Genomic DNA, 15,127 nt, shown 5'->3' on the forward strand with positions numbered 1-15,127 from the left:
CATTCAGCAGCTCCTCCCTCAGTGCCAGGGGGAGCGGAGGGGCCACGGGACGGGGTCCGTGGGCATTTATTTATTACCAGGGAAAGGTGGGGTGCACCGTGTAGTGTGAAGCGGAGTCTCGGGGACACTCCTGGGAGGGAGCAGAGGTGGGTACGTGGCAGGTTTCTGCCACTGCAAGGCCCAGGATCAAAATGCAGAAAGCAAAGTGAGATGTAAGTCCTGGAGGGAAAATATTCCCACTGCCCCTAACAAACTTTACAAAAAAAAAAAACCCACCCCAAACTCAATCCCCCCATCCCCATTACTTTTCATTTTATGGCTCATTAAGGAAGTTTCCTGGATTCTAAGACTTGCTTTCAGCCACAAGGAAAGAATGAGCCAAGACTGTGCCAAAAAGCCCACAGAAAACCCCTGGATAGTGACATGCTTGTTTTTTGGGTTGGGTTTTTATTTTTTTAATTAAAAAAAAAAAGCAGCCCAGACCTGAAACTAGATCCTAATTTTTTTCTCTACTTTGGGGCCACAGCTGTTTTTTCTGTGGAAGCAATCTAGGCACCATCAAAATTTTGCGGCATGTGTGCCTGTGTTCAGACTCACGCTCCTCACACTCAGCTTGGTGCGGTACATTTGTCTGAAGAGAAAAAGCAAATCAAAGGCTACTTAGTTCCTTCTCTGAAAAAAAGTGAGAGGACACGGAAAAGCATTATACAGGACTTGTGACCTATTAACAACTTATGGCAGACTTTTAAAAGCTGTTCAGATGCTCTGAAGTTCTTAATTAGATATCACTACATTTTTTAATTAGACGGCATTCCTAGGTATCTAATTACCTTCAAAAAAAATGGACCTCAGGTACCTGAGGGGAAAAGGCATGAGGCAGTTTCTGACAAAAGTTGTACAGTGTGTGACTCGCAGAGAGAAGCCACAGGTCCTCTTCTCCCTCAGCCATCTTGACATCACAATCTGTTTAGGAGTTCCTTCTTTTCTACTTTATTTGGTTATGCAAACATTAATTTAAGGAATATTTCTCAAGTCTCCTGCGGGAATCCAACCCAATTTTCAGAGACAATGCATGTGCAAAAATGACTAACATTTCTCTTTGAGGAAGGGAGGAGATTTAAGGCTTTTGACTCAAGGTTGATTTTTTCACCCCCCCTTTTTTCTTCTCCCTCCTTCTTCTAAGTATCTCTTTATTCATCACTTTAATTACCTAATCGTAAATTTCTTTAGGGGGTTACTTAGAAGGAAAATTAGCATCAAAGCTTGGCAGTAAATTCAGGGGCTTTTGGAGCAGGTCCAAGCTGTTTCACCTGTGATTAATTAGACGATTTTTTTCTTTAAGTGCCAGAGGGCTGTTGAGGTCTTTAAGCAGTTACATGACTGCTGGCAGCTCAGGAATTATGATTGATGCATTAGTCTGGCATTTAGGACTTCTGCTTTTTTTTGGTAGTTGCCTGGATAAGCAAGTACATAAGAGCAGCCACAGCAGTGGAAACAAAAGGCTCGTTGCTGGCGAGCACCAGTCCTTGCTCTCAGCAGAGGGAAGGAACTGGGAACGTTTGTTTCTCCACTGCAGAGTATTCAACAGGACCAAGATGAGAGAAAGGGAGAAGAAATGCCTACTAACCAGATCACATTTTACACTCACAATATCAACTCATACCAGTACTGCTTTTCTTTAAGGTTTGGGCTTATTGAAGAATGAAAATGAGAGGAACACAAAACTAAACCTTTAACCTCAGCCCTGGGTGCCTTCTGCAAAAAAACCATGAGACTTAAAAAAAATGCATTTCTCTTTTGCAAAAAACTAATATTCCTTTTTCCTTGCCCCAAAGGGGAAAGAATGAATCTCAGTGGGGTTTCTTTTTTGTTGTTTTCTGTTTTGTTTTTAGCAAAAAACTTCACAAGACAACCCAATTCCAAGTCACAGTGACTGATCTGGCTCCTCCTTCTGGCTGGAAACAGAAATCCTGTTCTGCCACCACCCAAAAAAAAAAAAAAAAAAGCCAAACCCAGAAAACCAGAGTTCTCCATTAAAGTTTTAAAGCATCAGCCAACTCCAACAGTTATCCCAATGCAACTCCCACCCGTACGCAGGACAGAGGAGTCTGGAAAAGCATCGGAACTTGTGGAGAGTAAGAGCCCCCTGGGCTGAGGCCGTACTCGCGCTGCTCTAGCTACATCCCTTTTCTGGGAAATGGGGAAACTTCAGTCACTAATGCTTATTAGCTGGCACATGTGTACTACAGAAAAAAGTGTCAGAAGCATTAATGATGCACTTCCAGATTGCTTAATACAGTTAGCTCACCTAATTCACTCTGCACAGCCTCCTGCTGCAAGCAGGGAAGCAATCAGCAGTTAAACGGCTCCAGTCCCTCTGTACCTGGCCACTGGAGAGACGGGGAGAGACTGGAGAGACATACGGCTGTGGCTTTATGGTGCATTGGTGGCAGGTCAAGAGAGTAAGCTGGAAAAGATGGATGGGAAAGCAGCAAAGAGCCTTTCCTTCAGTAGGAAGAGGCTAGAGAAGCCACTGCCAATTAATGACTAAGAGACACACCTCCTCCTGCTCTGGTGTTAATTTAAACCATTAGGTGGTTGGAGTTTATCTCAGCAGAGTAAAATCATCTTTCAGACAAGATATGTGCTTTGCAGGAAACCATGTGTATGCTCTCAAAAGCTACTCCTGCTGTCACGCATCCTTCCTTCCAAGTGTTCTCAGGACAACAGGATGTCCCTTTACATCAGGAGACAGCTCCTCACCCTGCTGTGAAGCAGTTAATCTCCACGGGAAGTTCCTAGGCCTCTCACCCCCCCTGCTCAGAGAATAATGACACTTGGTGTTTGCAGCCACCTCTCGTTTCTGTCAGTGCCCAGCCTGCCTCATCTAACATTTATAGAGTCTGGATTCTCCTCAGATCTCATTGACGATGTGTCAGTCACCACCCGAGCTCACTGCACTGCAAAACCCAGCCCAGCTCCCAGCAGCGACATCCCTCACCGCTCGTTCTGCTGGATTTATCTGACTACAGGAGGAAAAGGAGGGAGAAACCAACCCTGCCCTGGATGTATATATTCATGTACTCATGGGCAAGCACTCTTTGCAGAGGCCTGTATTTGCCTCTGAGTGCATCACCAGTGCTCAGATGCAGGTGGACGCCTGTGTAAGGGTAAGTGCTTTAGGGTGTCTGAGTCTCTGCAGGGTCTGCATATCCCTGTGTGCATCTTTGGAGAGATTCCAGCTCCATTCACCATATACCAGCCTGAAAGGACAGTGTGGCCCAGCCAATAGGACAGACAAGACACTGCGAGACACCCAACCTACTGGGTAACCTTCAAGTAACTTCCTTTCCTGTTGGAAAGCATGATGTCTGCTCCCGTAAAGAGGCTGAGCATCTTGTAACAAATGGAAAAAATAATTAATCAGGTAGTGCTCCACGAAGACTATTTGAGCCACCTCTGGAAGAGACAGACTGGCAAGGAATGCTCATGTCAGCAGGAGCTGAGAGTGGAAATGCAAAATGGCCTGGTGGGAAAGCTGCTAGCTTAGAAACCAGGAGGGGTGGGTTCTGTTTTTATCTTTTCCACCAATTTATATATGCTTTTGAGCAAACTACAACTCCTCTGCTTTCCTTATAACTCTTTTTTGTATATACCCGCTAAGCCCGCTAGGGTCAGGGACTCTCTCTGATTGTATCTGACTCAGTTTCAGAGCTCAATTGGAGACTCTGGTACCACTGCTAAAACATAAAACCTACTAATATAAATCACCACCCACACACTAAGGTGCCCTTTACAGCTCAGAATGGGTGCAGATTAGCAAACTGCAGCGCAGAGATCCTGTAGCAGCTTTATGTACCACACCGTGCTTTTCACTGCGGGAGCTGAATTTATTTATACAGGAGGTATATAAACATATGACCCAAACGATACACGGGAAGAGAGTGCTGCTGAAGATTCAAAGGAGGGAGCTTCAGAAAGCATGTTTGCATGCACCCACACACAGATTCTCTCCTACACCTTTGCTTTTCACAGTTTGTGACAACAGAGATTATTCCTTGCTGGAAGAATGTGGCATTGTTGACATTAAAAAAAAAAGCAAAACAGGCCTTTGCTTTGCTTGAACAGCACAGGCGTTCTTGATCAGCTGTCTGAGGTGCCTCATCTGTACAAAGCATTTAAACCTGTCTAACATCAAAAAGTAAGGTAAGACAAGTCACTTTGATGCTCCAGAGCACATGCCTAACATGATTATTGCAGAATCTTCCTGGTGATAATAGAATTATGCAAAGGAGGCCTTGACCCATTAATGCTTTTACCTTTCTTAGGATTTCTCTCCCCCTTCCTTCTTTCACGAGAAGCAGAACTGCTTGCTCAGATATAGCGACGGAACAAAAAGCTGGAATAAGCAGAATGAAAGAGGTCCCTTCTCCACCTCGTCACCACTCCTCACTCTACCTTACCCCAGTAACAGCGGCTGCGGGTTGAGCAACTGGAAATACACTGTGCTGGAAAAGCTGTGTGCCTGGAGACGGGCCTGTTCCCCACCAGACACACCTGAGTGCGGGACGGCAGCTCACAGCACGTGCCATCACCGCCTGTCCTGCACCTCAGACACCGTGGAGAGAAGGAGTGTTTTAGAAAATGCACTTGCTGCAAGGCACTCTTTCTAACGGGAAGAAGAAAGATCCTCACAGCAGAGGTCCAACAGTTCTACCCCAGGGAGCAGAGCTCTGCAGTAACGCAGTAACACAGCCAGCGTTCGCTGCCTTAGTGCTGGAACTGGCATGTTCTGGATCTCAATCGTGAAGCAGCACTTTCAACATTTGCCTCCATTTTCCAGGAAAAGCAGATGATTTCAGATAGAGGAGTTTGCTGGCAAGATAGTCTGAGTTTCTCACCCACTCAGGGAAGTTATGAGTGAACAGGTTTTGCTGTTTCTTGCAGTTTTCTTAATAAAAATGCCTTAACATTGCACAAGACTTGCTTATTATCAGAACAGAGAGCTCCAGGCACGTGTACTTATTTAAAAGCAATAGGACAGTAAGAAAGAATACGGGATGTTACCTCCTCTGTGCCCTGCTTAGACTGAATTATACTGAAAATAAAGGTTCAGATGATGACAACAGAGAAAGCTTGCAGAATCGCAGTACGAGGTACCGCTTGTAGTCAAAGGACTGCAAAGCCTGCCCAGGCTCTTCCCTCCACCTTTTAACTGTCTTGTCTGTTTAAAACAATGCATGCTAGGGAATGGACTGAGACATTATTATTGAAGCCTTGTTCTGCCAGAGGGTAAACAGAATCCAGTGCACAAATTCTTATCTAAGTTTGTATATACAGTGGGTGATTTTAGGCCAAAAACCTCCTACCAAGAGATCAGCTGACTGTCTTGGCTCAGGCGCCGGTCTGCAAAGGGCTGGCAAAGGGAAAGCATTGCTTCCTATGTATTTTGTTTGCTCTAAGCACGGTTCACTGATTCCTACTTACAATCTGTCCTGAGTTGAAAATGTATGATTAGTTTATTCCAGCAAAGATGAGTCCAACACATTAAGCTCAGACCTGAATCCAAATTCCAAACTTCCCCAAGTGCAGATATGTTTCCATCTGGAGTTTTGGTCCAAGCTTTTCTCTTACTTCTTACTCATGTTGTGTGAGGGGAGTTCCAAAATGTCCCATCCTAAATCAGTACCTATTTATGTTAGGCCAAACAAATCACAAAAGACAGTCCTTTCCACAAAGCTCTCATTATCTAAATGAACAAGTATGTTGTTATAGTTCCTGTGTGCAGCAAGCAGCATTAGGATACGGTTAAATAACTTGCCCAAGTTTACACAGCCAGCTTGTTGCGGAGCTGGGCACCAAAGCCAGTGGCTTGACTCTGTGAGCTCAGAGTTTCATCGTACTCCTCAAGAGGAAAAGTGCAAGCCCAGATCTGACCATTCCCCTGGGCCGGGGAAAGCTTCTGGAGTATCTATTTGAGACAAAGACTTGCTTTCCCCCTTTTCCTGTCTAAAATAGAAAAAGGACCAAGACCTTATTCTTGAGCTTCAGGGATCTGTTAATTGGCTCCCTAGTAAAATTACAGAGACTCAGCTGCCTGATAATGATTGTAAATGACAGAGACTATCAGGTTTACCTTGTGATGTCCCTGGGGAGCTTGCAGTTAGTTTAGTCTGAACTCTGCGTCAGCTGTTTGGGTTCCTTTCTTCTCGGCATGTGGTATCTGGACTCAAGCTGCAGTCTTTCAAACCTAATTAGTGTTAGGGGAAAGAGAGAGAGAGAAAAAAAACCAAACAACAACATTCTCCTCCTTCCCTCAACTGACTTTATAACATACGGGCAGGACCTGATTTATGGTACAAGTTCAGGGAGGTTTTTTTGCTTGTTTTTTTTTTGTTTCTTTTCATGCATATAAATCCAGCATCTTCAGTTCTTGCTGCAAGAAAACTGAATTTTAGTGTGCTGGAGTCTTTGAACTTTGAGAAGTTCAGCAGAGAACCTCTCAACTCAACAGACCCATTGTGTTTGTATATAGTTGGGTCTGTTCTGTGCAGTGCACAGCAGAAAATCAAGTTTTTGCCCTTTTCCTCGCAGAGAGAGCATTTTACTCTCCAATATGTTTGTTGTTAAAGCTGAACAATACTGTTTTCGGTAATAACCTCATGTTAAAGTTTAGCCAAATTCAAACTGCCACCCCTAAGAAATAAGAACATAGACAATTTATTGTGGGGGTCTCAATAACTTGTATAATTTTTTATTTGCAGGGCATTTCACCATCTGTAATTCTGGCATGAGGATGTCTGTATTACCTGTTTTCTGGCTTGGTGACTGACTTCCATCCCACTCCACAGGGCATTGGCTCTTGCGATGGTGAAGGGAAGGACACAAAACCGCAGATCCACGGACAGCATCTTCACGTCACTGACAGGCCACACAACCACAAACCTGGAAAAGCAGTAGCATGTGAGATTCCAAGTGCTTTGTGAGGCCTTCAAACTGGTGTCTGGGACAGCCAGGAAGCTGTAGGGATTTTTTGCAATGACTGATTGCATGTGCAGAATTCTTTGGAATGATGAGACAATATACATTTTACCTAGGAATGGGATACATATTTTTTAAAGGAAGCTAATTAGTCTCTGAACAGCTGCTGAAAGATGTGATTTTTTTCTGATTGCTCAAAATCTTTAAATCAAGACTAAATGTCTCTCCAGGAAATCTGAAGCTCAAGCAATCACTGAAATCTTGAAATGGAAAGAATCAGCGAGTAGAACAGGTTAGATGAGAAAGTTCTCTCTGCCTGCAAACTCTGAAATCCCTGCCCTCAGCAGCATTGCTAACCTCATGCTCCAGCAGCTCTCTAATGAAGAAGGCTCACTTGTAGAGATAAATCACATCTTAAGTGAACATAAGGGAATCTCATACAAGCACCAGTCAGCACCATGTCCAGACCACACACCAGTTTGCCTCAAATGGCCTCAGCTGCCCAGAAGAATGTCTAAATCCAAGATAAAAATAAGTAATTCAGGTTGCTGATAACAGATGCCTACCTTCAAAGTCACAACTATTATCTTTTGATTTATGGTACATTTGAGATAAAGTATACTTGCCTATTCTTGCACAGATTGGGCTCTTCCATCAGGCAGTAGAGCCCAAAGCAGAGTATCCCAAACAAGTCTAAAGCTCTGCAGTATATGTCTCCAAAGGAGTCCTCCTGCTATAAAAGAAGCAAACCCACTCTTATCTCAAAGGAACCAAAGCAGACAATTCAGCCCAATCCCAAATCACGTATTTAGCCAACTATCATCACTATTCACTACTTTTAGGATCATAATATTTAGCAAGAAAGGAAATCTAGCAGCGTTTCTGCTGCCTGCAGTACATCAAATAACTTACTCTCCACCGTTTCTCAAAAAGCTTTCCTACACCGAGTCACTTTGTGGAATCCATCACCTGCATTTGCCTGAGTAAAGAAACTAAACAAGCTGCAGAGAAGGAATGGTGTTACTAAATCCACGCCGAACTCAAATCCGCTTAAGAACATCTGACCATATTGTCGGGCAAACGGGTATAATGCTGTTAGAGTAATTCTCAGTCTTTTAAAGTAAGGAGCTATAGTCCAGGGTTATCCAGGAGTGATACAGCTTCGGGGGAATCTGCACTTTACATATTTAACAGAAGCGTGCTGAGCTCTTTAACATATCATTGCTGTACTTTTTGACATCAAAAGGATTGCATTTCCATACTTGGATGAATTAATAGGATTTGCATGTCACCCTCATTCTGTACTTTCTTTGCTGAGTTACGCTGCAGGAATTGGAAAGGCGGGGAAACTATAGAGGTGTGCATGTGTGTGTGAGTACTCGGGAAACAACACACTGCATTTAGAATGGGTCTTGAAGCTGACTTTAAAGGAGCAACATTTCTGTAATGTGCCCACGAGACATTACCTTCTTCCCCAGCTGATGGCTGGTTACAGCTTCAGACAAGAAGATTTCCTGGGAACACCTCTGCACAAAAAGGCAAGGCTGGAAACCTTCTCCCATCACCAACCATTGCCTGGTCCCACTGACTCCCTGTTGCTACTAAGTTTTTCAAGTTGGCCCAGTATAGGTTAGGAACCCACAGTTGGGTAAGGAAGGGAATTCAGGGCTCATCAGAGTAACTGAGCCATAATGGTCATGCTCATTGAATCGTTTTCTGCCTACTGAGACCCCAAGAGCCAGTTCTGCTTCAGGCTTCCAAAGGGTAACATTTCACTTTACAGACCACACTCTGCCATTCAGACTCTTCTGCCAGGCTCCTTGCAAGCTGAAAGAGCGCTCCTGCTCTGAGTGTCTTGAGAAATTTCAACAGATAGTCATGATAGCAAAAGGAGGTGACATTGGATTGCTGAAGGCTGCTCTCCCTCTTTCTTCTCCAGGTCACACATCTTTTCCCCGATACTGCAACTGCAAAGCAGTATCATGTTTCTCTCCTCCTTCACTGTATTTACAGAATGACCGAATCCAGCCCAAGGTGCCCCTCTCCCTTAGCGCAGAGCTGAGTGCTGATCATTCCTGGACAGACTTGGAATCTTACGCTTGAGTGAAATTTTATCCTTTAAGACAGGTCATGCTATGTCTTGAGTTACTTTTACACTTGACACTAGCAGTCATTAATTACCATCTGGCTGATTGACATATCAGTGAGTAGCAGCAATATAATACTTTCCCTAACACTGAAGCCTTCTCAGAAAAGCGTAACTGGACTTGACACACTTATTTTGGACTGCTTATCCCTCGGAGAGATTTGTTTTGTATTTATTCAGTTTCTGTAAAACTGCCACCCAAGCACTATCCCCTTGGCCGACAGCGAGGCATGTGGAACTGGGCTGCAGGATGGGGAATGAGGGTGAAGAGAAAGAAAAGGGCTTCCAGAAAAAAGAGAAGGAACACATCATGTTTGCAAAAAGCAAATAAATCGGGCTAGCTTTAAACACCTTTTGTAGTCTGTTAATATTTTGGAGCTGGGAACAGGAGGAACTTGGGAAAACTGATTAGCAAATTGCTTAAATAGGAATAGACATGTATAATTCTCAGGGCACTGTGTAACTAATCACATCACTGATCTCTGCAACGTTTCTTGTGCCTTTCTCTGACACACATGGCCTTGACCATTGTTAAGGTGAGATTAAGTGGGTTTACCCTGGCTGGTCATCACTTCGTTACATATCGATGTCACTAAATGTGACAGGACATGATACATCTACTTACCAGAGACCAAAGAGAATTCAAGAAGCTCTCTGAGAAATCAGCTCCTGTGGGGCCACCAGTGGTGGAAATGTGATCTTGCTCTGGAATCTCAGAATTGCCACTGGGAGCTGGATTAGTGAACTGGGCATTTGAAGACTACACTGGAAAAACAAGGAAGAAAGAGGAAACAACTTAGCAACAGAGACGAGCCATTAAGAATCAGAAACAAAAGTTAATAAATTCAGTTTGCCATTCTGTGCCCAGCACTAGCCACTGTGAGCAGCATTAGTACAGAAAAGAGGAACAAAATATTCAGTGCTGCTGATTGTGCAATGGCAGACAAAAGACACAGAATCCTAGAACTAAGTTTTAAGATATCAGATCATAATTTATTTACCTGCTTTGAAAAAAAAAAGGAATAATCTAACTTCTTCCCCTCATTATCCTGACTTAACAGAAATGTAATTACTATTTCCGTTGGCTCAAATTTGGGTTACAAAGTCCCTTTTACAGCTGTCCTACTTTACAGGGATCTTCACTAGTTTCTCAACTTATTCTCACTGGCTGAGATAGTCTTGAATTCTAAAGTGATTCCTCCTTAACTTTCTTTCCTGTTTTCAGGGAACTGTCTGAGTACACCCAGGCAGGAGGCCCCTGCTGTGCTACTGAACACGCCAGGTATGTCCTGGCACTCCAGCAGTCCCAGTAAGAATGCTGATGAATGACAGCAGCACAGCAGGAGACTGAAAGGAATTGAGATCAAGAACCCATATCTTCCCATTAAAAAACAGAGAGCGAGCACAACTAACTCTATGTGAGTAATGACTGATTTCTATTATGTCCCCTTGGGTCAGGAAGCATTTGAGTGCATCATTTTTAAAGATGACTAAAACCAGCCAGAATCACAATACTATTAATGCCTCCTGTTGTCTTGCAGAGTTGGTGTCATCCTTCAGCCATGAATTCTCAGCACAGATATTTCACCCACCCTGGATTGTGGAGTTGGCCCTGCATCTGGCATTAATCAGTATCCACTGACTGCCTCGTACAGGCTGGGTATGAAAAGCATGGTCTCGCAGCCACAAGAAGGGATCCGCTTTATTTCTCCTCACCGTTCTGTTTCTCCTTTCTATAATTACAGCAGGTTTTGAGCAGCAACAGCGCTCGTGATGTGTACCCTACTGCTGCATTATACAGATGGCCCTTGGTCAACACTCAGTGTGCTGTGAAATAAGAAATTGCCCGGAATGAGCAAAGCCCTTACAACTTAAGACACATTAGTATTACCCCTCTCAGCTTGTTTCTAGAGATAGGCACAAAAGCGAGCATTTGTCTAGATCAAGGTCTACCAGAGGGACTTACAGGAAGCTTATTCAATCACGAGAAAGCTCCAGCTGGTTTTGTTTAGCTGTTTTGTGCTTCCAGGTTTTAAATTCTTGGGGTTATTTTGCTTCCTAGCCCATCCCTGTAACTCTGAACATATTTCTCTGCTGTTCAGGACTACAGCAGGGGCAGGCATCCATGTGCTAAGGGACTGGGCTCGATTCATTATTTTGTCAAAGATCTGACATGACTAAAATCCAAGTCATGTCAACAGATTGCAGATGTTTTCCCCTCCACTGACACACCACATCCTGGAGGGAAATCACAGGGGTGCAATGCCTGTCTGAAGACGTTAGCTTGACTGCACGGTATCTTCTCCGAGGAGCCGGGCCTCAGTAGCCAGCTCAAAACATTTCTGAGACTTGTGGACACAGCAGAAATAAAAGCCTAAACCACAGCACTAGATATCCAAGTATCACTCTGGGAAATTCAAGAGTTCTGGAACAACTCAGAAGGAGGCAGGAGGCATCATTATCTTATCATTATTTTGTGCTCTTTTTTTGGTGGTTTTTTTTTTTTTTTTTTTGCAGTAGCTCCTCAGTGTTTCAGTCTAAGGAGCACACAGGACTGAACAGGCCACTGAGGCGCTTAACCACGTCTGGGACACAGCTCATCAGGTGCAAGCTCTGACTAGGCAGTACACCAGAGCTCCATATAAATAAGATACCGCCAGTGCTGAGACAAGCGGAGGCTGCTCACCAGCCCTGTTCCAGCTGCAAAGCTGGTGAGGACTGGAAAGCAGGGACCCCACGTATGCCGAGTCCACACAGCATTTACAAGCATTACAAGCCTTGGATCAAGAAGAAAAAAAAAAAGAAAAAAAAGAAAAAAAAGAAGTCTGAGTGAGTGAGTGAGTGAGTGGCCAGTGGTGATGCCTAGCAACATGCTATGCTAATGCCATGGGTGCATTCTTGTGTCAGCACTTTAAATGCAGCTACACCTTCAGGACCCTCAGGACCGGCAGCCCAGCCACACCACTCTGGTGTGACACCGACTGCTATGTCACTAGTAATCAATTAATTGGTACACATGTTCTAATTAAGAGATCCAGCTTGTAACTATCAGGAGATGAAGACAAAGACAGCCAAGAGTTGCATGCAAGAACTCCATGGGTTACTTCAGACACGAATGCAGGCTGAGCCTTCCCCGTGGGATGAGGAGTTGTCGGGCGCTGGGGCGGAATGTCTGCGCTCCATGTCCTCCTTGGCATGTGCAGGGACCCATCCAGGCACTCACTGCGCAGTGCTCACTGCTGCAGGAGGGTTGGAACAGGCTCTGTCCTTTCGCAGCCACTTGTACAAATGAGGAAGCCTGCAGGTACCCCCCCGTAATCCAGAAGAGGAGGGAACCATCACCAGTATTTCAGAAAGGGGAGGGGTGGAACATAGAGAATTAGGCCTTGATTCACCCCATTTTGTTGCGGGATGAAAACCAAGCACAGTGTCTCTCTCAGTGCTTTTTAAAAATTATCAGAGAGAGGAAAGATGGCCAAAGGGCAATTTAGATTTCACCAGGGCAGAACTGCCTTTGGTGATGCCTCTTTCTCCACTGAAAATAAGGGTAAACCAGGCAAATACATACACTTCTGATTTATCTACCTTGGTGAAGTACGTTAGGATAGGTGGCACGAATGCAGGCCATGTGGCTAGAACTCAGCTCTCCTGAGATCCAGTCCAGTAGAAAAAAAAACAAGGACATTATCTGTCTCCTAAATGGATGCTTTGGAGTTTTGCTACACACGGAGACCTTTGTAACACTTTGTTATATTTATTCTCCTGATAAACCATCCTGACTCCTTCAAAGCCAGTGAATTAACATCTAAGTCAAACCTTTTAATGTTCCTTGGACATGCAGTGCTTGTTGCTTTCTGCCTGTGAATTCTAAAAAGGGCCTGGGGTAAATAAATAATGCAGCATGCATATTGCTTCTCTGGAATTTGTTCCTAAAGAATAACTTACTCAGCTCTGTAGTGATGGGGATCCTTTTATAACATGGCTGTGATTGATTCCCCAGTGCTCTCGCTCTGAAAACAGCATCTGTAGAAACAGTCAGTAACAACATGAGGAGAGAGGGAAGTTAGTAGAAACAGAAAGGCGGGGAGAAAGAAAAGGAAAGAAACCAAGGCACAATGGTTCAGACGGACAAATGCAGGAAATCTCATACCTATGTCTAAAAATAATGTCATTGTCATGCAAAAATCCCAAAGCGTTTCCTATATTTAGAAAGTTTCTTGCCTTGGTTTGCTTTTCCAAGGCTCACTTCATTCACTCAGAGCTTCAAAGGATTAAAAAAGAAAAGCTCTCCTGGGAGCTGCTTATTGACATCATAACTAAAATATAATTACCCTCTGTGGAGCAGCAGTGCTGGTTACAGTGCTGTTTGGCGCAAAGCCCCCGCTAAGCCAATTTGCGCTCAGAGGGCTTTTGGGGGGGGTGTGTGTGTTTTTTCCTTCCCCTTCAAGAAGGCTGTACATAAATAGATGGGACATGTGCTGGAGGAATGAAAGCAAAAGCATATACCATAATTTTTTTTTTTAAAACCTGGCAACCAAAAAGACTTAAAAGAGAAATCCAGAAGTTCCTAGAAGCATGTGTCCTTATTTCCTCCCAGTTCTCACCAGTTAGCTGATTTAGTAGAATCAGTACTAATTTGAAGTCTGCTTTCTGTGTTTTGATCACATCCAATCTTGTCTCCCTTAGCATTGTGTCTATTTTTCCTTTGCTATCTAGCACAGCATCTGAGTAATTGAGTATTAATAATACTATTTATTGCACAAGGTAGTATCAAAGCCTAAACTCCGCTAAAGATTTTGCTAGAAATGGAACTTCCAGTTCCACTCCATTCCAGTTCAGACACTGTGTAAGGATCCTCTCTGCTCAGAGGAGCAGGTGAACGCTGGAGATCAGAGACCCTAGCAGGGTCCTAAATAGACCATGGCTCTAATTAACCACCTCTGAGGTTAGGCGATGGGCTGCCAAAAACCTCATTAGAGATGTCAGGCGTCATGATCCCTCAAAACAGCAGAAAATGTCCTTCCCAAGTACAGCAAGGCATCCCTGAACGCAGGCCAGTGGCACCAACTGAATGCCTGAATTGAATCATTGCCTTTATTGTACCCTTCCACATACTGTGCTGGTTGATTTGAATCCACGTTTGATCATTGCCTGGATAACTTTTTCTTATGTCAATATTTTTGCTGTGAAACAGTACACAGCGCTCTACCTGAAATCTTACAAACTGGCAGGGTGCTATTACAAAAGATTACTTAATTGTAGATTACTACCGTACATTTGAATTTCAGTATCTTATTAAGTTGTCAGATTTAATTACCATTATATGTTTAGATTATGCCACAGATTATTTAGTTCGGTACCTAGGTTTGCCAACCTGTTTGCTTTGTGACATGACAGGGTGATAATTACAGCATTACTGGAAAACCTAAATTTTTCCATGGGAAAGACTAGAAGTCCTTGGCATCCGCACTGACCCTTGTAAATGCTCATTCTTGCAAACGTAAGTGATGTTTACCTCTGTGTGGGTCTGGTTCTTGAAGACCTGTTTAATTCTCTAGTCCATGAGAGAGGTGATGGGCAGAACAGCCCTGGTTTGTTGGGTGGGAAATGCCAACAGCAAAATTTAAACTCATGGGAAATGCAATTGATGTGGGCTTTGTTACAGCCTCCACAGGGAGACTGTGACCACTGCAATGCTCACCAACACGCCTCAACTGCTGAGGGAAATTGGGGGCCTTTCAGCCAAATCACTATTTTCCACTATGGTTAGGATACAAAATGCTGTAGCTTTGTCTTCTAATGCAAAGACCTTAAAGAGTGTAAGACACAGCCTTAATCTTGCAGTTGAATCTGAAGGAACTTCTGGTATGAGAATCCAAACCTAAGATTTTGTTCCTGTCATTCTAAATAACTACGGAACAAAGAAGAAAATGGTCTGGCTTCTGTAGCAACTCATCTACTGAGCCTGTAGGGAGAGGGAGCTTGTTTTCAAACTGGCAG

General features: G+C 43.8%; 1 protein-coding gene across 1 annotated transcript in view; it reads right to left on the reverse strand.

Annotated features, from left to right (window-relative positions):
• Window positions 1–6,672: 6,672 nt before the first annotated feature.
• The window catches only part of KCNU1 (potassium calcium-activated channel subfamily U member 1), a 41,941-nt gene continuing 33,486 nt past the window's right edge, over window positions 6,673–15,127 (reverse strand). Inside the window, 5 exon segments of the mRNA XM_074164069.1 lie at window positions 6,673–6,696; window positions 6,810–6,945; window positions 7,608–7,714; window positions 9,753–9,892; window positions 13,073–13,150. Of these exon segments, the coding sequence (XP_074020170.1) occupies window positions 6,673–6,696; window positions 6,810–6,945; window positions 7,608–7,714; window positions 9,753–9,892; window positions 13,073–13,150 (485 nt within the window).

Source organism: Numenius arquata, chromosome 26 (assembly GCF_964106895.1).
Source record: "Numenius arquata chromosome 26, bNumArq3.hap1.1, whole genome shotgun sequence".
Lineage (NCBI taxonomy): Eukaryota > Metazoa > Chordata > Aves > Charadriiformes > Scolopacidae > Numenius > Numenius arquata.